This window comes from Somniosus microcephalus, chromosome 1, assembly GCF_052327205.1.
Source record: "Somniosus microcephalus isolate GS21.2 chromosome 1, FLI_Smic_1.0, whole genome shotgun sequence".
NCBI lineage: Eukaryota > Metazoa > Chordata > Chondrichthyes > Squaliformes > Somniosidae > Somniosus > Somniosus microcephalus.
The window spans coordinates 212442069-212468513 of NC_140987.1; the positions used below are offsets into that span (position 1 = coordinate 212442069).

At 45.2% G+C, this 26445-nt stretch overlaps 1 protein-coding gene across 3 annotated transcripts in view; it reads left to right on the forward strand.

Annotated features, from left to right (window-relative positions):
- Positions 1-26445, forward strand: part of LOC147124569 (xanthine dehydrogenase-like) — a 268524-nt gene that overhangs the window by 217016 nt on the left and 25063 nt on the right. For all 3 annotated transcript variants that reach the window (XM_085989524.1, XM_085989530.1, XM_085989522.1), the window contains 6 exons: positions 2243-2321; positions 8785-8899; positions 13435-13515; positions 19488-19652; positions 20927-21064; positions 23251-23333. In XM_085989524.1, coding sequence (XP_085845650.1) covers positions 2243-2321; positions 8785-8899; positions 13435-13515; positions 19488-19652; positions 20927-21064; positions 23251-23333 — 661 coding nt within the window. The remainder of the gene's footprint in view (positions 1-2242; positions 2322-8784; positions 8900-13434; positions 13516-19487; positions 19653-20926; positions 21065-23250; positions 23334-26445) is intronic.

Sequence of the window (26445 nt, forward strand, 5' to 3'; positions counted from 1 at the left end):
CTGTCTCCCGCCCAAACCTGACGGGAAGTGGATTGAGCGGGCTGTCGGGCGGCTGGAAAACAGTCCCCAGCACTTAAGTGGTTGGGAGGGAGTTCAGGAGGGTTGATGTCTTTTTCAACTCTCGTGTATTACGCCTTATTTAAAGGAACAGCTGCCAGACCAGAACAAGATAGAGTTGCATCATATTTATTGCAACTGGCCTCTGTCTTTAGACTAAACCGCTAGCCACTCCGGGATCATCCTGGAGGGCATGGACTGCCCAAGGTTCCTTTTCTGCACAGCTTACTGCCTTCTCATTCCCCTTTACCCACCACTCTCGCATCTGACAAGTACAAAGGGATCATGGATTTCTTTGTTTCTAATATTGCGACTGTCCTGTCCACTGTCTCCCTTTTCTCTCTTTTCCCCTGCTCCCAACCTCTCCTGAATCCCTCACGTACGCCAGATCCCTGTCACTCTGCAGTTTCCTCATTTACTAGACCATGTGATAGCCAACCCGGATCAAAGCTTCAAACCACAGATTGTATCCATCACCAAGACAGTAAACTTTGCCTGTTATCTCTAGGCTGCATTATTCCAATGCTGTCCTTTCTGCCCTCTCAAACTCCACATTCCACAAACGCCAACTTGTCAAATGCTGCTGTCTGTATTTAATCCTGCATTAAGGTTTGCTTTCCCATCACCCTTGGCCTTGTTAATCTACACTTCCACCAACGTATTAAATTTAAACTACTTGGGGGAGAAATTGGGTGCGTAGCGCCACCTGTTAGCGCCTAAAGAGGCAGTCAGTGGCTGTAGCGCCACTGGCTGCGTCTCCCGCGATATTCAGTAGGGGCGCTAATGGTGGCGTTAGGCTTTTGCACTGCGCCGCCACCAATGACGTCATCGGTGTGCGCAGCGCCCCATTCGTGCCCCGTTCGCAATATTTGGTAGCAAACGGCGCAGTTGCGCCGCTCGCTACCCGCGCCCGGTTCACGGGGCCTTACTGTGCCGGCAGCGGCGCAAGTTAAGGTGGAGGTGCGGGGCGGCCGCCTGCCAGCACCTCCGTCCCCGGCCTCCTAACCACCCCCCTCCCCCCGCGGCATTGCCGGCTGTTTCCCAAGAGCCCGGCACTTCTCCTTGTTGCCGGGTTCATTTGCCGGCACTCGCGAGCGGGGATCGCGCTGTTGCAGGCACCTCCCCCTTAACCTCGCCCCGTGTCCCTCGAGCGGCACTGAAACTGAATTTCTGGCAATCGGAATTACTCCGATCGCTGCGCTAAATCCTGCGCTCAGGCGACTTTTGCGCCACTTTGGCGCCCCAACCCAATTTCTAGGCCCTTGTCTTCTTCTTCAAATTCTTCCATTGCTTTGCCTCATTCTATCTTGACAGCCTCCTCCGCCCTTCTACCTCTCTCATACCCTTTGCTCTGCTGACGTTTATGTGGTCGTCCTCCACTTTACCACCTTTCTGTTCTCCTTTAAAAATGTTAACCCATCTTTTCGACCAAGCTTTCAGTCACCCCTCCTAACTTTTCCCTCCACAGTTCGGCACCTACTTCCTTATTTATTTCCATATGCTTTGGGATGTCTTCTATTTCAAAAGTTGTACATAAAAACAAGTTGTCATTACTTGATTACTCCTGCAAGACTATAGTGTAATTTTGTTTTCCCTCTATTGAACCCATTGTTGGCCAATTGAAGCACATGAGGGGATGTGTTGCACTATACTTTACCTCAGTACAACCCACTGGAAAATGCAACATGGTTGGTGATTGGCCTCAATTGACGAAGATAAATCGGCCTTTATTTGAACCAATATTGAAAAAATTTCTGATGCTATTTCCCATATGGCAATTTTAAAGTTAGGAACGGATGTGAAGTTTATAAGGGTAACGTAAAAAAGAGATAATAGAACATAGAAATGGCGATAATAGAAAAGGAGATGATCAAATATTCCATGGAAAGTGATAGTTCCTGTGTTGCTGTGATCAGGCAGTTGCCATTGTCACCTATGCAAAACAGCTAGCTAGGGCTGGATAGTGTAACTGGAAGATGGGTAAATATTCCAAAGTTTCCCTTCATTACCTTTTGGGGATTAGGGAAACATTTTTGCAAAACTACCCCTCTGGTGATCAAATGGGTGGCGTAGAGTTCACTGTTGTATAGATTATCTGTGGCCTGTTGAAGAGGTAAGCTTCATTAGTCAGACAGCTTTTTCTCATTTTGTCCTTTCTTGTGCATGACCCCATTGTCTCTTACAGACCTGTTCGATGCATGATGGACCTGAGCACCAACATGAAAGCAATTGGCAAACGCCATGGTTATATCTTCAAATACAAGGTTAGAAAAAAGTTCCAAAATGATAGAAGGTCTGTCTTTATACCAGCTTTTGCTGGTTTGCTATGAACCAGAATAATCTAATAAGGTCTATAAACAAATGATAAAAAGGTATGTTTTGAGCAATTAAAGTGTGATTAAATTTCACAGATAAATCAAGCATTGTGTGGAAAGATTCATGTCTAACTTTTTAGAAGAAGTATTTGTACCAATCAAATACTTGGGGCAAATACACATTACTGCTATTCTTTTAAATTTGTAGTGAATAACCCCATTTGAGCAAATACTGTCCACAGTAATGGGGCTCTCACACACAACTACTGTAATACAACAATACAGTCTAGTGATCGGTGTAGTGTATGTGCCTTTAAGAGCCCCAGGTGTGCTGTAATGCCGGTAATGGCCACTTGGGCTATATAAGCCTGTATATTGTGTATATCCGTTAGAACCCCCCCCCAGACTTTGCTTAGTAAACACCTATGAACCAACTCCTGTCTTCAGTGTCTTTATCAACACACGGACACTACAGTGGCGACGAAGTGGAAACGGACTTACCTGCAATTCGGCAGCACCTCAAGGACGTCGATTCCTCGGGCGTCCAGAAGACTCAAGAAAGTGAGAGAAGCTGTGGTTTCACCAGCTGGCCAAGCTGGTGGCAGGTACTGCGCTAATCCTTCCTGGGCGTCAGGCTGGGGCTCCAGCGGCTGGCTCTACAGCTAAGACAGGCAGCGAAATCGGAGGCAAGCAATAACGGACTGGGAGGGAGCACTCGGGAGACGGCCGGCGCTGCAAGCAGGTCGGCGTTCGGACCTGGAGAGAAAGTCCGGCGGGAACAAGTCTCCAACAAATAAATTTAAAAATTTTTTTTTTTAAATGAACGGAAACGTGGGAAACAGCGTTGTCATCGGCAGCAGCGGCCGGGAAGCGCCATATCTTTGCTGCAGAAAAGAAAGAAAAGCGCGGGAAGCGCCATATCTTTTCTAAGATGCCTAAGTCTGGCAATATTGATGCTTTTGATAGCGAAATAGAGGATTGGACCACATATGTGGAAAGAGTAGAGGTATATTGCACTGCAAATGGAATAGAAGATGAAAAAAAAGCTTCAGTACTGCTGAACCTAATGGGCGCAAAGGCATATGGGCTGTTACAAAATTTAATCACTCCAGCCAAACCAAAGGACAAGAATTTTAAAGAAATTGTTGATACCCTGCAGGAGCACTTAAACCCAACACCGCTGCTGATAGCGGAACGATTCAAATTCTTCCAGAGAAATCAACACAAAAATGAAAGTAACGCTGATTACCTCACCGAATTAAGAAAGCTGTCAAAGTACTGCCAATTCGGGGCAGGACTAGCAGATTATCTTCGAGACAAATTCGTCTGCGGTCTCTTAAGTGAAGGAACACAAAAAAGGCTGCTTTCTGAAAAAGATTTAACACTGGACAAAGCTTTCAGTATGGCTGTATCATACGAAGCAGCAGCAAGAGGAGCTGCAGAGATACAACAAAAGACACAGGACTTCGGCACCCATGAAATGACACGGGGTTTCGAAAGATGTTATCGCTGCGGCAGATCCACCCATAACCAGAGGGACTGCTGGTTCAAGGACAAAGCATGCAGGCAATGCGGAAAGATTGGACACATTGCACGGGTATGCCGATCTGGACAAAATAAATCCACAGACAGAAAAAAAAAAAAATCAATAAAGAAAAGTACAGAAAGGTACAAATGATGACGGACAGTAGCTCCGAAGACTCCGAAAACAAGAGACTAAGCTGTCTCAAATTACATAATGTACTTGCCAAAGATGATTACCAAACCATTTGGGTTACCCTCACGATAGCAGGATCCCCAGTTAAAATGGAGCTAGATACAGGATCAGCTCTAACCGTAATAAATCGACGGGATTACGAGAGGCTATTTCCGCATATACCTCTAAAAGACACATCCATTATCTTAAAAACATATACGGGGCAGAAAGTATACCCCAAAGGAAAAATAAGGGTGCCTGTTGTATACAACGGCAAAGAAATACAAAAGTTGTATTTATACATTCTACAAGATGGTGGTCCACCGTTGTTGAGACGTGAATGGATCAGAAAGATATGTTTAGACTGGCACTCCATTCAGGCACTGACGGTGACCAGTAAGGAAAAAAACGATGATGACATCATACCTGAACGATTAAAAGACATCTTGGCCAATGTCAAAGAAGTGTTTCAAGAGAAACTAGGAACCTTGAAAGGCATCACCGCCTCAATAAAAGTGGAAGATGCAGCAATTCCCAAATTTTTTAAGGCAAGACCGGTGCCATACGCAATTCGTCCAGCAGTCGAGGCAGAGCTGGAGAATTTGGAAAAGGCAGGCGTATTATCCAAAATAGATTGGAGCGAGTGAGCAACACCCATCGTTCCAGTCATGAAAAAAGCATTGAATAATGATAAATCTGAAGAACAGAGAAAAATTCGCATCTGTGGAGACTTCAAGGTGACTGTAAACCCGGTCCTTCACACAGTACAATATCCTCTTCCGAGGATAGAAGATATTTTCGCCTCACTATCCGGAGGGAAACGTTTCACCAAAATTGACTTGGCACAGGCATATCTACAGATGGAGGTTGAGGAGGCCTCTTAAAAAGTATCTCATGATAAACACACACAAAGGCCTGTACCAGTACAATCGACTGGTTTTTGGAGTAGCATCAGCTCCAGCTATCTGGCAAAGAGCTAGGGAGCAAGTCCTGCAAGGGATTCCGGGGACTCATTGCTACCTAGACGACATCCTTGTAACAGGAGAAAACGACAACGAGCACCTTGCCAATTTGGAGCAGGTGCTCACTAGGCTGAGAGAACGGGGCCTACGAGCAAATCGCCCCAAGTGCAAATTTTTCCAAAATCAAGTATCATATTGTGGCCACATAATTAATAAGGAAGGGTTGCATAAGTCACCTGAAAAAATTGAAGCGGTCATAAAAGCCCCAGCACCTGAAAATGTCTCACAATTAAGGTCGTTCCTGGGATTAATAAATTACTATCATAAATTTTTACCGAACTTATCAACTCTTCTACACCCTCTTAATGAACTGCTACAAACAGGAGTGATTTGGAAATGGAACAAAGACTGTAAATGTGCCTTCCATAAATGCAAAGACTTAATCACATCCGAAGAAGTTTTGGCTCATTACAACCCATCACTGCCAATCAGACTGGCGTGCGATGCATCCCCTTATGGCGTAGGAGCAGTATTATCGCATAAATTCCCTGATGGCTCAGAACGGCCGATAGCTTTTGCGTCACGCTCATTAAACTCAGCTGAGCGTAACTATGCCCAAATCGACAGGGAAGCACTCAGCCTGGTATGGGGAGTGAAGAAATTCAACCATTACCTACACGGACAAAAATTTACCTTGTTGACTGACCATCAACCCCTCATCTCCATATTCAACCCTAAAAAGGGTGTTCCCATTATGACAGCACAAAGGCTACAGAGGTGGTCCCTTTTTCTAGGGGCACTACAGAGGTGGTCCCTTTTTCTAGGGGCACACCAATACAACATAGAATACAAAGGTTCAAAACAGCATGGGAATGCTGACGGTTTATCGCGCCTACCGTTGCCAACGGTAGAAGAGGCACCTACAGTAGACCCAGTGGAGATGTTCCACTCTACCATAGTGGAATGTCTACCAGTAACAAATTCTGCCATTGAAAGGGAGACGAGAAATGACCCGACTCTCTCACGGGTCTACGATTTAACAGTGAAGGGATGGCCAGCACATGGCGAACCACTGTTGCCAGCATTCTCGCAAAGAAGAGAACAGCTGTCAGTGTGCCGAGGAACCTTGATGTGTGGATCCAGAGTGGTGATTCCACCCAAACTCCAGGATAAAGTGCTAAAGGAGCTTAACGAGGGGCATCTGGGTGGAGTGAAAATGAAGAACCTAGCTAGGGCGTTTGTATGGTGGCCAGGTATCGATGGAGACATCGAAGAAATGACCAAGAGCTGCCTAGGATGCCAGAAGGTCCAAAACGCTCCACCACAAGCCCCTCTACATCCATGGGAGTGGCCCTCATCTCCCTGGCAAAGGGTGCACATCGACTTTGCTGGTCCATTTATGGACTCAATGTTCTTAATCGCGGTTGATGCACACTCCAAGTGGCCGGAGGTAATAAAGATGTCCTCCACCGCCACGGAAAAGACCATCACAGTATTAAGGACCATATTTGCCAGGAATGGGCTGCCGGAACAGATCTGTTCTGATAATGGACCACAATTTGTGTCCGAAGAATTCAGGAAGTTCTTAAAAAAACAAAAAAACAATGGGGTTAAGCACTACACGTCCGCCCCATACCATCCCGCCACCAATGGATTGGCTGAAAGGTTTGTCCAGACCTTCAAGAAGGCCATGGGTAATGAAGACATAAAACTTCAGCACAAGGTGGATAACTTCTTATTCGCATACAGGAATGCAACACATATGGTTACCAACCAAACTCCCGCCATGATGTTCTTCAATAGAAACCTAAGATGCCGGCTGGATTTGGTCAAGCCCAACATCAGAAGGGACGTGGAGAACCGGCAGTTTCAAGGCATAAATGAAAGGCCAACTAGAACCTTCCAGATAGGTCAACAAGTTTTGGCCCGGGACTACCGTACCAAGAAATGGCAGCCTGGAACTATCTGCACACGACTAGGACCGCTGATGTATACCGTGGACATCGGAGAAAGCATAATAAGGCGCCATGCTGACCAAATCATAAAGTCATCCGAAAAGGGACAACCTACACCACGACTCTATACGTCTAACGATGAAGTAGAGATACCCATATCTACCTCCGATCCGGTGATACTGGAACCCGATGAACCCGACACTGGCATTCAAGCCGAATCAGCCTTGCCAAAAGAACCTACTACACCACCAGAAACTACTACACCCCCGAGGCGTTATCCGGACCGAGTCAGGAAGCCTCCTGAGAGACTGACTTATAATTAATTAACTACAGCAATGTGTATATTATTTTTCTTATAACATGTAATTAATAATTACTTAAAATATGATGTACTGGTTAGCTAAAAGGGGAGGAATTGTAGTGTATGTGCCTTTAGGAGCCCCAGGTGTGCTGTAATGCCGGTAATAGCCACTTGGGCTATATAAGCCTGTATATTGTGTATATCCGTTAGAACCCCCCCCAGACTTTGCTTAGTAAACACCTATGAACCAACTCCTGTCTTCAGTGTCTCTATCAACACACGGACACTACAATCGGGCTGTCCTACATCTACAGTACAGTCTGCAGTGATCAGGTAGTACATATTAACATGGTAATATGTTGGGCAGAAGAACATTGGTCCATCCACCTAACCCATTCAAACCAGCTATCAGTTTCCTTGTCATGAGTCTTAAACTTATAGTCCTGTATCCCATTTCCAAATAGTAATTCAGCCAGTCATTCTTTAAAACCTCTCATGATTTTCTGTTGCACCACCCCACAGGTAATCTGTTCCACAATTCTAGCGCCCTCTTACTAAAAAGAAAGTTGGCTAAATTTTCAATTTTCTTTTGATGCTCCAATCTTTAAATGCCGCCCCTTAATCCTTGAATCCTGTGCCTGACAGAAGAACTTTCCAAGATTCAAATTCTCCATATTGGTGACAGTGTTAAAGATTATCAAGCCCCCGCCACCCCCCATCCTTCTCTTCTCTGGGTATATATTCTTTCCTCCTTACTCAGCCCTGTAAATTAATGGATTAGTTATTTCCTCCTCCTCTGGATGCTTTCTAGTAATGATGCATCTTTCTTGTAAAATGGAGTCCAAAACTGAACGTAATATTCCAGATGCAGAAATACAGGAAACTTTTTTTTATCCGGCACGGACGGGACCGACGTTGTGCCAGTTCATCAAAAATTCCGGATAACCGAACGCTATAGTAAAAGATATGGAGAGCTGACAGCTCCATATAAAGCAACAAACCCTGTTGCTTAGCAACAAGTGTAGAACAATGGCCACAAGTTCCAAGCGACTCTGTAGCTTAGCAACAGCTGCAGCCACACCCTTGCACAGCAACAGACGGAGGAAGGCAAATACAATATGAAGTAAAACCTACTCCTGAATTTTGCCGGTTAACCGAGATTTCCGGTTATTTAGGTGCCGGTAAATCGAAAGTTTCCTGTGTAACTTCAGCGTCATTTCCTTAGACTTACATCTTATCCTTAGCTATCTGTGCCAATGTTTTATTTGCTTTCTTCACTGCCTGTAAACAGTGTGGCCCATCCATCAAAATCCCCAGATCTCTTTCCTGTTCTGTTTCTTTAATAATCTCAAATATGTTATTATTCATTGGATTGATGCACTATTGAAGTCTGTAACTGCGTATCCTTTGCCGTGTAGACATGTAGTCCAGTTAGATTGCTATAAATCTATCGTAACAAATGGTGCTTTAAAAAGACAATTCTTTTGATTTGTTATAGGTGGGATTCAATGAGGATGGTACACTAAATGGTATTATCATTACTTACTACTGTGATAATGGAAGCAGCCCGAATGACAACGAGGTTGGAGAAAGCTTCTTATTTTCTGATAATGGTAAAGTATCTCACTTAGCAGTTCAGTATCAACACATTATCAACATTTGAAGCCTCAGATGATGTTAACTGTTGTTTCCTTGAGTACTTTAACCTGTAAACAAAAGGGAATTTTTTTGAGCTGAGAAGTCCAATTACTAGACCTGTCATCTAGTTCATCTACAATCTTGACTGATGCTACAATTTTAATAAATAAAGATTGAATAAAACCAACTGTGCTATTGCATGGCAAAATTGGCCTTTATTATTGAAGTACTAAAGGTAGTTAACAAATTATCCAACAGGAAATACATTTCCACTATGTCTTTAGCTCTTGTGTTCATTTTAAATTGCATTCGATAGAAAATATTCTCTTTTTCAGCAAAACTTAATCCAATAAGTAGCTACCAACTATTTTAGTGGTCTGTTGGCAGAACTGTGTGCGCGTAAGAGATATTAATGAACATCCGCTAATGCCACCGTCAAGTTTTCTGCCAGCTTCTAGCCATACGGTTACTAAATCTACCTGTTGCAGATGCATCTGTCCATGACAGCATTGGTGGAAGTGACCACCGCACAGTCCTTGTGGAGACGAAGGCCCGTCTTCATGTTGAGGATACCCTCCACCGTGTTGTGTGGCACTACCACCGTGCTAAATGGGACAGATCTCGAACAGATCTGGCAACTCAAAACTGGGCATCCATGAGGCGCTGTGGGCCATCAGCAGCAGCAGAATTGTATTCAACCACAATCTGTAACCTCATGGCCCGGCATATCCCTCACTCTACCATTACCATCAAGCCGGGAGATCAACCCTGGTTTAACGAAGAGTGCAGGAGAGCATGCCGGGAACAGCAACAGGCATACCGAAAAATGAGGTGTCAACCTGGTGAGGCTACAACACAGGACTACTTGCATGCCAAACAACAGAAGCAACATGCAATAGACAGAGCTAAGCGATCTCACAACCATCGGATCAAATCAAAGCGCTGCAGTCCTGCCACATCCAGTCATAGAAACATAGAAGATAGGAGCAGGAGTAGGCCATTCGGCCCTTCGAGCCTGCTCCACCATTCAATGAGATCATGGCTGATCATCCAAATTCAGTAACCTGTCCCTGCCTTCTCCCCATATCCCTTGATCCCTTTAGCCTCAAGAAATATATCCAACTCTTTCTTGAATATATTTAATGAACTGGCCTCCACCGCCCTCTGTGGCAGAGAATTCCACAGGTTCACCACTCTCTGGGTGAAGAAATTCCTCCTCATTTCAGTCCTAAATGGCTTACACCTTATCCTTAGACTATGACCCCTGGTTCTGGACACCCGGCCATCAGAAACATCCTTTCTGCATCTAGTCTGTCCAGACCTGACAGAATTTTATAGGTTTCGATGAGATCCCCTCTCAATCTTCTAAACTCCAGTGAGTATAAGCCCAATTGACACAATCTCTCCTCGTACGTCATTCCTGCCATCCCAGGTATCAGCCTGGTGAATCTTCGCTGCACTCCCTCCATGGCAAGAACGTCCTTCCTCAGGTAAGGTGACCAAAACTGCACACAATACTCAAGGTGCGGTCTCACCAAGGCCCTGTACAACTGCAGCAAGACATCCTTGTTCTTGTACTCGAACCACTAGTGGGTGGTGGTGGACAATTAAACAGTTAACAGGAGGAGGAGGCTCCAAAAATATCCCCATCCTCAATGATGGTGGAGCCCAGCACGTGAGTGCACAAGACAAGGCTGAAGCATTTGCAACTATCTTCAGCCAGAAGTGCCAAGTGGATGATCCATCTCGGCCTCCTCCTGAGGTCCCCAGCATCACAGATGCCAGTCTTCAGCCCATTCAATTCACTCCACGTGATGTCAAGAAACAGCTGAAGACACTGGATACTGCAAAGGCTATGGGCCCTGACAACATTCTGGCAATAGTACTGAAGACTTGTGCTCCAGAACTAGCTGTGCCCCTAGCCAAGCTGTTCCAGTACAGCTATAACACTGGCATCTACCCGGCAATGTGGAAAATTGCCCAAGTATGTCCTGTCTACAAAAAGCAGGACAAATCCGACCCGGCCAATTACCGTCCCATCAGTCTACTCTCAATCATCAGCAAAGTGATGGAAGGTGTCGTCGACAGTGCTATCAAACGGCACTTACTCAGCAATAACCTGCTAACTGACGCCCAGTTTGGGTTCCGCCAGGGCCACTCAGCTCCTGACCTCATTACAGCCTTGGTCCAAACATGGACAAAAGAGCGGAACTCAAGAGGTGAGGTGAGAGTGACTGCCCTTGACATCAAGGCAGCATTTGATCGAGTGTGGCATCAAGGAGCCCTAGCAAAACTGAAGTCAATGGGAATCAAGGGGAAAACTCTCCATTGGTTGGAATCATACCTAGCACAAAGGAAGTTGGCTGTGGTTGTTGGAGGTCATTCATCTCAATCACATGACATCACTGCAGGAGTTCCTCAGGGCAGTATCCTAGGCCCAACCATCTTCAGCTGTTTCATCAATGACCTTCCCTCCATCATAAGGTCAGAAATGGGGATGTTCGCTGATGATTGCACACTGTTCAGCACCATTCGAGACTCGTCAGATACTGACGCAGTCCGTGTCCATATGCAGCAAGACCTGGACAACATTCAGACTTGGGCTGGCAAGTGGCAAGTAACATTCGCACCACACAAGTGCCAGGCAATGACCATCTCCAACAAGTGAGACTCTAACCATCTCCCCTTGACATTCAATGGCATTACCATCGTTGAATCCCCCACTATCAACATCCTAGGGGTTACCATTGATCAGAACTGAACTGGACCAGCCATATAAATACTGTGGCTACAAGAGCAGGCCAGAGGCTGGGAATTCTGCGGCGAGTGTCTCACCTCCTGACTCCCCAAAGCCTTTCCACCATCTACAAGGCACAAGTCAGGAGTGTGATGGAATACTCTCCACTTGCCTGGATGAGTGCAGCTCCAACAACACTCAAGAAGCTCGACACCATTCAAGATAAAGCAGCCCGCTTGATTGGCACTCCATCCACCACCTTCAACATTCACTCCCTCCACCACCGGCGCACTGTGGCTGCAGTGTGTACCATCTACAAGATGCACTGCAGCAACTCGCCAAAGCTCCTTCAACAGCACCTTCCAAACCTGCGACGTCTACCACTTAGAAGGACAAGGGCAGCAGACGCATGGGAACATCACCACCTACAAGTTCCCCTCCAAGCCACACACCATCCTGACTTGGACCTGTATCGCCGTTCCTTCACTGTCGCTGGGCCAAAACCCTGGAACTCCCTTCCTAACAGCATTGTGGGTGTACCTACACCATATGGACTGCAGCGGTTCAAGAAGGCGGCTCACCACCATCTTCTCAAGGGCAATTAGGGATGGGCACTAAATGCAGGCCTAGCCAGCGACGCCACATCCCATCAATGAATAAAAAATAAAAAGAATATAGGCCAGCGTTATTAGGATTTTACGGTGATGATCAGTATCGGATTATTTTTGTTTGCAATAGTTTTTAGGTAACCAATTACAGTGCCTACATGTGTGATTGTATTTGGGAGTTGTGCTGTATGATTGCCACTGATTTTTCCCTCCCTTTCCACATTTAGAATTTCTACTGAAAACCTTGAAAGGACAAAGCTTCCTCTTTACTTCTATAGCTCTAAACAAAATTAAAGTCTATTCAGAAGCTGCTGATCTAGTAATTCAAGTGGATAATGTGTGTGATCATCTACCATGTGTCATGTCACCATCTCACCCTGAAAGTTCCTTTTTACAAAAGTGGAACAAAGAACACAGTGGGCCCACTTGTTTACTCATGCGATCAGAGCACCTTGATGCAAACTGTATTTCCCATTGTTTTTTAATTAATGATCTGGCCAAGGCTGCACATTGGTTAGGGTGATGTAGACAGGGAGCTGCTCCTCCGATTTGCCTTCCCCACTCAGGCCGGAGTTAAAATTGCAATCTGGGTTCTATGATGTCATTGGATCCCAATTTGCATATTTAAAGAAGGACCCTGCCGGCTTTGGGTGGGCAGCTTTGTTGCCTGCCCAGAAGCCTGCGTAAAGAAAAAAGGCAGTTGGCAGGATCCAGACGGCTCAAGGGCAGGTAAGTAACACGGGTGATTTTTACTGCCCATCTCTGTGGGCGGGTAGGGTTAAAATCGCTCCCATTGAATTTAACAGTCCCACCTAATGCCACTGGCATTCAGCACCGTGCCAGTTCCAGCTGCCGAAACCAGTGCACTCACTTGTTTAATGACCCATTTAACCCAGCTTCTTCTCGCTCTACATTTGTAGTTCAGAATTAAGTCAACCATGAAAAATCCTCATTGGTTCCAGTCATTTTAAGCTTTGATGCATTCATATATAGAAATAAAATAAGTCTACGTTTTGTGGCATTTGAAACATCAATTAAATTTTAAATGCACTTGCAAAAAGTTACATTGTTGTCAGTTTTTTTTTTAAATGTAGTTCAAGATGTGGTCATTATCTTTTTCATTCTCCTATCAGATCCATGACCTGACCCCTTGTGTTTCTTGCAGCATACAAGTGTACGAACTGGCAGCTGATCCCTGTAGCTCTAAAGACAAACCGCGCAGCCCACACATGGTGCAGAGCTCCAGGTAAGAGAAAACTCTTTTGTTTTGGTTTGTGTGTACTGAATGGATAAAAGACCCACAAACTGTGTGTTCGAGAGAGCTGCTCACTGAGGTCACAGTATCAGCTACATCAATGTGTGGAAGCATGAGTGACAACCAGACACTTTGCCACTGAAAGAAAGGGAAAATCAGAGCCAAAGTCAGTCCAGAGTCATTCTTTTACATTTCCTAGTACAGGTAGTTGATTTCAGATTGTTCAGTTGTGAGTGAAAGATGATGTCCAGCACAGGGACAGTTGAATTGGGGAGAAGGAAGGAAAACAATTTGGAAGAAAGAAATGTCTTTATTTTTTTTTTAACTGACCTGCAGTATCTGACCAGCTTCATGCAGCTAGCAAAACCTCAGGGAAAGATTTACCCTTAGTGCAGTTAAGCAGCGGTGGCAGGCGGGCGGACCTGCGAGGGAACAAGGCGGCTGAGCGGCGGCAGTTTAAAAAGCGGCTCCAAGACCAGGTAGGCCTCAGAGCAGCGGCGGCAGGCGGGCGGACCTGCGAGGGAACGAGGCGGCTGAGCGGCGGCAGTTTAAAAAGCGGCTCCGAGACCGGGTAGGCCTCAGCAGCGGCGGCAGGCGGGCGGACCTGCGAGGGAATGAGGCGGCTGAGCGGCGGCAGTTTAAAAAGCGGCTCTGAGACCAGGTAGGCCTCAGAGCAGCGGCGGCAGGCGGGCGGATCTGTGAGAGAACGAGGCGGCTGAGCGGCGGCAGTTTAAAAAGCGGCTCCGAGACCAGGTAGGCATACTAATCTGCAGTCTCCGAGCTCAGAGGGAAGGAGAGAAGTAAAAAGTAATCGAAGTGTGACGTCACCAGAAAGCAGGTAAGTGATTGGTTGGTGAGTATTTCTCTCTTTTTAAACTTTAACTCTGTGGTTTATAGTTACTAAGGTCTCTCTGGTGTAGCGGGGACTGTTGGTAAACCATTTAACTGTAGTGTAATTGGTGGGATTGATTTGATTTAATTTAATTTCAATTAATTAAAGGGTAAGTCATGGCAGGACAGCCGGGCCACGTGGTATGCTCCTCCTGCGCTATGTGGGAACTCAGGGACACTTCCTGTGTCCCTGACAACTACGTGTGCAGGAAGTGTATCCAGCTGCAGCTACTGACAAACCGCATTGCGGCGCTGGAGCTGCGATTGGATGCATACTGGAGCATTCGCGATGCTGAGGACGTCGTGAATAGCACGTTTAGGGAGTTGGACACACCGCAGGTAGAGGTTGGACAGGCAGAAAGGGAAGGGGTGACCAACAGGCAGAGTACTAGGCGCAGGCAGGTAGTGCAGGGGTCCCTTGTGGACATCCCCCTCTCAAACAGATACACCACTTTGAGTACTGTTGGGGGGGATGGCTTATCAGAGGAAGGCAGCAGCAGCCAACTTCCTGGCACCAGGGGTGGCTCTGCTGCACAGGATGGGAGGAAAAAGAGGGGTAGAGCTATAGTAATAGGGGATTCTATTGTAAGGGGAATAGATAGGCGTTTCTGCAGCCGCAAACGAGACTCCAGGATGGTGTGTTGCCTCCCTGGTGCAAGGGTCAAGGATGTCTCGGAGCGACTCCAGAACATTTTGGAAGGGGAGGGTGAACAGCCAGTTGTCGTGGTGCATATAGGTACCAACGATATAGGTAAAAACCGGGATGAGGTCCTAAAAGCTGAATATAGGGAGTTAGGAGGTAAATTAAAAAATAGGACCTCAAAGGTAGTAATCTCAGGATTGCTACCAGTGCCACGTGCTAGTCAGAGTAGAAATAGAAGGATATTTCAGATGAATACGTGGCTAGAGGAATGGTGCAACGGGGAGGGATTCAAGTTCCTGGGATATTGGAACCGGTTCTGGGGGAGGTGGGACCGGTTCAAACCGGACGGTTTGCACCTGGGCAGGGCTGGAACCGACGTCCTAGGGGGAGTGTTTGCTAGTGCTCTGGGGGAGGGTTTAAACTAAGATGGCAGGGGGTTGGGAACCCTGAGCAGGGGGACAGAGGAAAGGGAAACAAGGATAAAAGCAAAAGAAAGGAAGGAGAAAAACAAAAGTGGCAGTCAGAGAAATCAACGGTTTAAATCAAACATGGCCACAGTAAATAATAATTCGAATAGGTCTAAGAGCGTTAAAAAAATAAGCCTGAAGGCTTTGTGCCTTAATGCAAGGAGCATTTGTAATAAGGTGGATGAATTGGCTGTGCAAATAGAGGTAAACGAATATGATTTGGTTGGGATTACGGAAACGTGGCTCAAGGATGGCCAAGGCTATTCGGGGATATTCGATATTCAGGAAAGATAGGCAAAAAGGAAAGGGAGGTGGGGTAGCATTACTGGTTAAAGAAGGGATTAACACAATTGTAAGGAAGGATATTAGCTCTGTTGATGTGGAATCTGTATGGGTAGAATTGCGAAAGACCAAGGGGGCAGAAAACGTTAGTGGGAGTGGTATATAGACCTCCAAACAGTAAGGCGGAGGTTGGGGATGGCATTAAAAGGGAAATTAAAGAAGCGTGCAATAAGGGCACAGCAGTCATCATGGGTGACTTTAATCTACATATAGATTGGGCTAACCAAATTAGTAACAATGCTGTGGAGGAGGAATTCCTGGAGTGTTTACGGGCTGGTTTCCTGGACCAATATGTCGAGGAACCAACCAGAGATCAGGCCATCTTAGACTGGGTATTATGTAACGAGAAAGGACTAATTAGCAATCTTGTTGTACGAGGCCCCTTGGGTCGGAGCGATCATAATATGATAGAATTCTTCATTAAGATGGAGAATGAAGTAGTTGACTCAGAGACTAGAGTCCTAAATTTAAATAAAGGAAACTACGATGGTCTGAGGTGCGAGTTGGGTAGGATTGATTGGGGAATGTCACTCAAAGGGTTGACGGTGGATAGGCAATGGCAAACATTCAAAGACCGCATGGATGAACTACAGAATTTGTTCATCCCAGTTTGGCATAAAAATAAAACAAAAAAGGTGACTCAACCGTGGCTAACAAGGGAAATTAAGGATAGCATAAGATCCAAGGAGAGGACATATAAATTGGCCAGAAAAAGCAATAATCCTGAGGATTGGGAGCAATTTAGGATTCAACAAAGGAGGACAAAGGGATTAATTAAGATGGGGAAAATAGAATATGAGAGTAAGCTTTCAGGGAACATAAAAACTGACTGTAAAAGCTTTTATAGATATGTGAAGAGAAAAAGATTGGTGAAGTCAAGCATAGGTCCCTTGCAGTCAGAATCAGGGGAATTTATAATGGGGAACAAAGAAATGGCAGACCAACTAAATACATATTTTGGTTCTGTCTTCACAAAGGAGGACACAAATAACCTCCCAGAGATGCCGGGAACATAGGGTCTGATGAAAGGGAGGAACTGAAAGAAATCAGTATTTGTAGGGAAATGGTGTTAGGGAAATTGATGGGATTGAAGGCCGATAAATCCCCAGGTCCTGATAATCTACATCCTAGGGTACTTAAGGAAGTGGCCCTAGAAATAGTCTTCCAAAATTCTATAGACTCTGGAACAGTTCCCATGGATTGGAGGGTAGCTAATGTTACCCCACTATTCAAAAAGGTGGTAGAGAGAAAACGGGGAATTACAGACCGGTAAGCCTGACATCGGTAGTGGGGAAAATGCTAGAGTCCATTATAAAAGATGTAATAACAGAGCACTTGGAAAACAGTGACAGGATCGGACAAAGTCAACATGGATTCACAAAAGGTAAATCATGCTTGACTAATCTACTGGAATTTTTTGAGGTTGTAACTGGTAAAATACATAAGGGAGAACCAGTGGATGTGGTGTATCTGGACTTTCAGAAGGCCTTCGATAAGGTCCCGCATAAGAGATTAGCGTGTAAAGTTAAGGCACATGGGATTGGGGGCAAGGTATTGACTTGGATAGAGAACTGGTTGGCGGACAGAAAGCAAAGAGTTGGAATTAACGGGTCTTTTTCCGAGTGGCAGGCAGTGACTAGTTGGGTACCGCAGGGATCGGTCCTTGGACCCCAGCTATTCACAATATATATTAATGATCTAGACAAGGGAACTAGATGTAATATCTCCAAATTTGCAGACGACACAAAGCTGGGTTGGGCGTGTGTGCTGTGAGGAGGATGTCGAGAAACTCCAGGATGATTTGGACATGTTGGGTGATTGGGCAGAAACATGGCAGATGCAATATAACGTGGATAAATGTGAGGTTGTCCACTTTGGTGGCAAAAACAGGAAGGCAGATTATTATCTAAATAGCAATAGATTGGGAGAAGGGAAGTGCAACGAGACCTGGGTGTCCTTGTGCACCAGTCGCTGAAGGTAAGCATGCAGGTGCAGCAGGCGGTTAAGAAGGCAAATGGTATGTTGGCCTTCGTAGCGAGAGGGTTTGAGTACAGGAACAAGGATGTCTTGCTGCAGTTGTACAGGGCCTTGGTGAGACCACATCTTGAGTATTGTGTGCAGTTTTGGTCGCCTTATCTGAGGAAGGATGTTCTTGCCATGGAAGGCGTTCAGCGAAGATTCACCAGGCTGATACCTGGGATGGCAGGAATGACATATGAGGAGAGATTGGGTCGATTGGGCTTGTACTCGCTGGAATTTAGAAGAATGAGAGGTGATCTCATTGAAACTGATCAAATTCTGACAGGACTGGACAGACTAGATGCAGGAAGGATGTTCCCGATGGTCGGGGAGTCCAGAACCAGGGGACACAGTCTAAGGATAAAGGGTAGGCCATTTAGGACAGAAATGAGGAGGAATTTCTTCACCCAGAGAGTGGTGAACCTGTGGAACTCTACCACAGAAGGCGGTGGAGGCCAGTTCATTAAATATATTCAAGAAGGAGTTGGATATATTTCTTAAGGCTAAAGGGATCAAGAGGTATGGGGAGAAAGCAGGGACCGGGTACTGAATTTGGATGATCAGCCATGATCGCATTGAATGGCGGAGCAGGCTCGAGGGGCTTGGTTTGGAGCTGTCGGGAAGCCCACACTTCAGGGATAAAAATAGGGATTAGGCTAAAAGCTGCCTGTTAACAGGCAGTTAATTGGCACTAATCCCCTTCCCACCTCAGGGAGGCGGCTCCCTGCACAGGTCGGGTACCCGCCTCCTGTGAAATGGGCATGGAGGCGGGTTGAGGGCGGGATGGGTTCGTGCCCCCCGATTTTCGATTTTAACCCCCCACACTCCTCCAATCCCGCCTCAACGGCCTGATGAAATTCGAGCCCAATGAATATGTTATACTATTTGGCTAAAGGCAGTGCCCATTTCAACTGTGATAATCAAATAGATTCTTATGGCTTTGTTGTGGCCAGATACCATCCTGAAACTAAGCTGCTGGTCTTAAGATCACAGCCTTGCTTCCTTGATCTACCATTGAGCGCCTACCCAAGATGAATTGGAGTATTTCATGTTATGCACAATATTATGACCTGCTTCTGGCTACCATCAAGCTTAAGTTGACAGCCAACCACAAATCACTGTAAACAGGGATAGGAGGATTCACATTTTCCACTAGTATCCAATGTTGCTTTAGGTAAATAAGAAAGCAATAGTTGTGAACAGAATTTGTGTTAGTGCAAACTAAATTAAAAATTAGAATTGAACTTCTTGTCTAAGCTAAAGCTGAAATTCAAGATAGAGATGAGAATTAAACTAAAATTACAATTTGCCACAATCAGCAAATGAATGATTTTGGTGCTGATGGTTGATGGGGGAACTTTGGCCAGGACACAGAGAGAAGTTCCTGCTCTTTGAATAGTGCCATGAAGTCGTTAATGTCCCACCTGAACAGGCAGTTTCATCTGACAGACAGCACCTGTGACAATGCAGCACTGAAATGTCAGCCTGGATTACACGCTTAACTCAGCAGTGGGACATGACCACAGTATTCTGTATCGGAGGCCAGAGTTCCACCAACTAAGCCAAGTTGACACCTAAATATAAACTTTCTACTTATACAGGTTCAAAGCCCAACATATTTGTCATTGAGACTATTCTTGAACATGTGGCCAAGTTTCTGTCAATGGATCCAATCACAGTAAAGCAGAAGAACCTGTATGCTCGAGGAGACACTACACCAATGGGCTTCCTTCTGCCCTACTGCAGCATCCAGGACCTTTACTCATGTGAGTTCTGAGCCTCATCGGACAGATTCTGAGTTTGTGACAATCGATGTATTCTTGCTAGAAGTAGGTGTTTGTCTTTGGCAACTAAAACAGTGGGTGTAAAATCCTCTAGCTTTGCACCTGTCTCTGACTACTCTCTGTTGACTTCTGTCATTTTCTATCATTGAGTCCTGATGAAATAGTCTGAATACAATCTAAAGATGAATTTTAAGAATCCCCAAAGAGCCTTTTAGCAAACAATACTACTGATTTGGCAGTCACATGCAGAGGTGGTACAGAAATCTCTCTCTCTCTCTCTCTCTCTCTCTGTCTTCTGCGCATCACACATTAATAATAAGGCGGTTTTACGATTTAATCTTCATTTGCCCTTAGTTGTACCCACATAATGCTATGTTTATAATCCAGAACCACAGGAAGAAACGGTTCTGTAACAGCCTCAAGCTGCTGGTACGGTGGAATTTGCCCCATTTATACTGCAACAGAACTTGCACATATATAGTTCCTTGAATGTTGTAATTTGCAACTTTATTTTTTGACGTTTGGACTTTTCATGATGACTGAGAAAGATCTATATAGGTCATTGGGGGGAGGGTGGGGAGAAACACATTGGTGGCCTGTATGAACCAGCTGAGCCAGTCAACGCATCAATGACCAGAACAGACGGAAGCTTGCACCTCCAGAGGCGGCAGTTATATTGTCAGAAATCCCAGCAAAAGCCATCTCCGACCTTTCGTACCTCCTGGAGGACACAGCGCTTTCAAAGAAATCACAACTGTCATCTTTTCCAGCGTATAAGGTAAGTGTAGCATAACCAAACCTGAGACCAGGTACCTGTCCAAGTTCTCAGCTGAGGCATGTTGCTCAGTAGAGTGGGACCAATTATTGGGGTGAGGATGAGGTTAAAAGTACAATTAGTGCAACTGTCAAGTTAATAGAATGCAGCCAAAAAAAACAATTTTTATAACCAGGGCAAATTAGTTAGTGTGGAGCAGATTTTACAAATTAGTGCACTCAATATGGAGCTTGGTGCGCTCGGAATATCGGGTGCAGAGCTTAGCCAGCACCTTTCACGGCTCGCCTGTTTTTTTTTTTGTTTCCGTCGTACCTACTAATGAATATACAAAGTACTGTGGAAAACAATTGTTTTCATTGTAATTGGCAATTGTACATCCATGTTGTGCAAAAAAGATGTAAAAACAGTACTGTGCTTTTTCAGTTGCACTCTTTTAATGTTTTGGAGCATTAATCATTTTTGTTGGTGTCAATCTGGACAGCTCAGTTAACAAAAGTGGATGTGGCAGGACGTCTGCAAGCAATTAAGAAGTTTAACGCAGACAATCTTTGGAAGAAGAAAGGACTGGCGGTGGTTCCTCTCAAATACTGCATGTACTGGAGCTTTGGATGTTACCTGTGTGAGTGCTGAGTATAAACACTGGTAGTGTAGCCGATTGAGAGTGTATAATTGAAATCATAAGGGGGATGGTTACGCATCATGGAGGAAGAATAGCTCTGTTGTTCTCTAAGAATATGTTATGATTCACTTCTATGCACATAATTGTTAAGACCACTGTTTTAAATTATCCTATAGGGGAGTGCGTTTAGTGAGGGTTCTGCAGGGAAGCAGTGCAATCGTTGCATTTGACAATCACGTCTTGTGTGACAAAAATTAGTATCTATTTGGCTTGGTTCTTTTAATTGTCATGACACATAAGGGATTAAAAAGCAGCTTCCCTCACAAGAATGGCATCCCAGTTTAACTTGATACCTTATTGAAACAATTAGTCGAATCTGGCCCAGAGTGATGGGAAGAAAGACTCCCCTCTGCTGTACCCTACAAGCCAATAGACCCAATTCAAAATGGGTAGGGGTCTACCGTACAGAACTATCCATACTTCAGGGTAAGTTAGCACTAATTTGGCAGTCTGAGGGTATTGGAAAAGACTGGACTGCAGCAGTAAGTGTAGTGCACTGTGTTAGTGCTCTTAATGTGCCTTGACATTAGGTCAGAGAATTATTCCAGTCCAGAGTAGGCTCCGGAGCACCATCTGATGTAAACATCTTGGCTATACATACAATACCACAAGGACTTGACATAATCCAAATGTAACAGTGAAAAATCAACTAAACAAAATGTGTCGGTTTGTAATGCAGGCAGTGGTGGACCAGAATATTGTGGATTAAAGCTCCAACTGTAAACTTGTACAGACATCTCAATGTACTGTTGGGGCCACTTGGGGAGGGGGAGAATAATTTCAACCTAATCCGCACGGCAGGAAACTAATGTGATCAGAACGGCCGCCAGTTTTACTTTTCATTGAAGTCAAGGCATCAGTTTCTCACCGGACAGGTCAGGTTAAAATTACCCCCGCGGTGTTCAAGATAGACAACTGAGGTTTGATTACCTGACCTTAACTAACAAAGAGAAGATTTTCTGTTTCCTCAATGCCCCAGAATCTATTACCCCTTTACACTGCACTTTGGACAGGCTATGATATTAACTGCAACAATCTTGATGAGGCTTAGTCTTCGATGACTTCCACGGAAGCTCAACGTAAACTCAAGGAACAGCACCTCATCTTCCGATTAGGCACTTTACAGCCTTCCGGACTCAATATCGAGTTTAACAATTTCAGATCATAACCTCGGCCCCTATTACATTTTAACTTATATTTTTTATCCACACCTTTGTTTTGGTTTTTCCCTCCCCCCCACCCCCCCTTTCCTTTTTTTTTCTCTCTCCCACATGGCAGCTGTCTCCCATTCAGCCAGCGCATTTCACACCTAACCTAGAGCCGTCTTTTGTCTCCACTAGTCCTATCACCATCTCGTCTCGTTTTGAATACCTCTTAATGTCTCGTCTCTTTTTTGTTCTCTCCCAGCCCGGCCTCTTAATCTATTTCATTCCCTGTGCCTCTTTAGTCTTGATAAAGGGTTTTGACCCGAAACGTTGACTCTAATTTCTCTCCACGGATGTTGCCTGGCCTGCTGAGTTTTTCCAGCATTTTCTGTTGTTATTTAGTCTTAGATGAGTTCATCTCCTACTAGCCTCAGAATAGTAAGAGTTTATGTGAGGTCACGCTTCATTGGTCTACCATGGCTGGATTTACTAAATAAATTGCCTTCGAACATGCCAGTAACTAATCATCTCATTTACAGCTATTTCTGTCTATTCTCGGAACATTCTAGTAACCGGCAGTGTCACTTGAGTTTGTCCTGCTATCTATACTTGGAACGTTCGAGTTTGTCTTGGAATTTGTCTCGTGCATGGTTATTGTCTCCCGGTACTTTGAACGTTTGTTTAGAATATATGGTTGTTTTTACTTACACTAAGAACATTCCCGGAGCCAGTAATATGATGGACTGTTGTTTCTATCCACAATTAGAATAGTCCAGTAACCATAAGTCCTGTACGATTGTCCCTGCCTACCCTTAGAATATTCATATGACTCGTGTGAGGTTGTCTCTACCTACATTTTTTTCAGGTTCCATTTTTTGTTAATATTTTCACTATATATTTGATTAAGTAATAGTTATGTGTGTAGTGTTTGTTGTTCTGCAGCACATACTGTGTATTCTAACAGTAATTTACCTATTTTAGGCACTGTTTCAATATTTGCCAGTGATGGTTCAGTTATAGTATCACATGGTGGAATTGAATCTGGTCAAGGCCTCAATACCAAGGTAGGCTACAGAATTTATGGGGTGACTCTTCATTTCATGTAGTTTTGTTTTATGGCCTGATTTTTTTCTTTCCTTGCTTCATTTTAATTTCTTGGTCCTATTACTTTTCCACAGTTCCCTCCTCTTATTTTACTCCCACTACAATCTCCCTGGTTTGACATTTTACTTCCTGCACGCAATTTGTAGGAGCAGACTGAATAGTCAAATCCAGTTCAGTAATACTTTGTTGTTTGAACATTCTGTATTAGAAATTTAAACAGGGGTGAGGAATATGAGAAATGGTCGGGATGCAGAAACCCAATGGAAATCTGAAATAAAAACAGAAAATGCTGGAAATACTCAGCAGGTCAGGCAGCATCTGTGGCGAGAGAAACAGAGTTAACATTTCAGGTCGATGACCCTTCGTCAGAACCGGTTCAGTTCAGTTGGTTAGAGCGTAACACCAAAATTGTGAGTGAAATTCCCGAACGGACTGTTAAGACTTAGAGGAAGAGAGCGTTTGGCTTAGTGGCTTAGATTTCCCGCATCTGAGTCAGAAGGTGAAGGGTTCAAGACCCAATCCAGACAGCCAGTGCAAGTGGAGACTACAATATGGTCTCAATGCTGGGTTGACATCCAGTGGGATACTCTTCTCGGGACAGTGGCCACTGGCTCAGTGGTAGTATTCCTGCCTCAGAGTCAGAATGGTTGGGTTCAGGCCCAACTCTACACAGCGCCAGTGAGCAGAGCCCCAGCTCTGAATACTGGATTGACATCCAGCAGGGAGTACTTGCGTCCAATGGGAAATAAAGGGTAGGTCCAGCTCTTTAGCCTTGGTTGCAGCCCATCTAAGAGAAGAAACTCCGAAGATAAAAACTTTGAGGAAGGCCATGACAAACCACCTCAATTTGAGACTTGGGTTAGGACTAGCGCTGTGTAGAGTTGGGCCTGAACCCAACCATTCTGACTCCGAGGCAGGAATACTGCCACTGAGCCAGTGGCCACTCTGTCCTGAGGCGAGTATCCCGCTGGATGTTAACCCAGCATTGAGACCATATTCTAGTCTCCACTTGCATTGGCAGAACACAGTGGACAGATGAACCGCAGTGCTGGTCATTCCCATAGTGGTCTGAGTACCTTACAAAGAAAAAGAAACTCAATGGGTCTCGGAGGCATAAGAAAAGAATAGACACTGAACCGAAGGAGATATTAGGAGGGGTAACCAAAAGCTTGGTCAAAGAAGTGAATGTTAAGGAGGGCCTCAATGGAAAAGAGGGAGAGAACTCCAGAGCATGGGACCGACGCAGCTGAAGGCATGGACCAACAGTGCGGGAAAGGTGGGGGGGATTACACTAGAGGTCAGAGTCAGATGAACGGAGAGGTTATAGTGCTAGAAGAAGTAATAGAGATAGAAGTCGATTAAAATAAATAGTTAACATTTTAAATTTGAGGTGTTGGAGGACCAGGAGCTAATGTAGGTTAGCAAGCACAGGCATGATGGGTAAGTGTGACTTGGTGTGGGTAAGGATATGAGCAGTAGAGTTTTGGATGAGCTGAGGTTTTCAGAAGGTGGGGAGTGAGTGGCCAATTAGGACATAATTAGAATAGTTGAATCTGGAGGTGACAAAGACATGGAAGAGGATTCAGCAGCAGATGGGCTGAGGTCGTCAATGTTAGAGGTGGAGGTAGGGAGTCTTTGTGATGGGAAGGATATGGGTTCAGAAACTCAACTTAAGGTCGAATAGAATGCCGAGGTTTCAAACAGTCTGGTTGAGCTTGAGAGAGTGGCAAGGATATGGAGTTTGTAGCAGGAGCCTTAGACGATGCCTTCGTTGTTGCCTATATTTAACCAGAGGAAATTACAGTATATCCAGTAATCTGGCAGCACAGACAGTGGAGGAGTTGAAATAGATGGAGTGGTGGCACCGAATGTTGTCAGCGTACATGTGGAAGCTGATGATGTTGCCAAGGGGCACCATGCAAATGAGGAAGAGGAGGGAGCAAGGTTAGTTCTTTGGGGAACTCCAGACATAATGGTGTGGGGGTGGGAAGAGAAGCCATTGCTTTATTGCTTTGCCTATGATTGGATAGGTAAGAATGAAACCAAGTGAGGGCAGTTCCACTTAGTGGAAACCATTGGAGGAGGATCGTGTAGTCAACTGTGTCTCAAGCTGTTGAGAAAGATGAGGAAGGATAATGCATCATGGTCACAGTCATGATTGGAGAGATTCAAACATTGAGTTGCAGCAAAGGTGGATATGAATTTGTGAAGCAACAATATGTTCCATGACTTTGGAGGGGAAAGGAAAGGGAAGTTGGAGATGGGACAGTAGGTTGCAAGGACACTGATCAATTATGAGTTTTTTTGAGGTGGGAGATGATGGTGACGGTTTTGAAAGGGAGGAGGCCAATACCTGAGGAGAGGGAACCATTTACAATGTTAGCTAGCATGGGGCAAGGGAGGGAAATTGGGTGGTCAGCCGTTTAGTAATTTAATTTAATTCTTAGCAATTTACGCTGAACTTTCCTGCGGAGCTCATTTGCCTATGGCCGAATGTAAAAACCGGCATAAAACAAGGGCAAATACAGTCTTCTCTTCTTCTTAGGCAGTCCCTCGGAACCGAGGATGACTTGCTTCCACACTAAAAATTAGTTCTCAGGTGACTGATGAGTCCAATGCGAGACCTACAGTTTCTGTCACAGGTGGGGCAGACAGTGGTTGAAGGGGCGGGTGGGTGGGGTGCTTGGGTTGATGTGCGCTCCTTGCGCTTGGCTTCCGCTTGCTCCCGGCGAAGAGACTTGAGGTGTTCGGCGCCTTCCCGGATGCTTCTCCTCCACTTTGTGCGGTCTTGGGCCAGGGATTCCCAGGTGTCGGTGGGGATGTTACACTTTTTCAAGGAGGCTTTGAGGGTGTCCTTGAAGCGTTTCCTCTGCCCACCTGGGGCTCTCTTGCCGTGCCGGAGCTCCGAGTAGAGCGCTTGTTTTGGGAGTCTCGTATCGGGCATGCGGACAATGTGACCCGCCCATCAGAGCTGATCGAGCGTGGTCAAAGCTTCGATGCTGGGGATGTTGGCCTGATCAAGAACACCGACGTTGGTGTGCCTATCCTGCCAATGGATTTGCAGGATCTTGC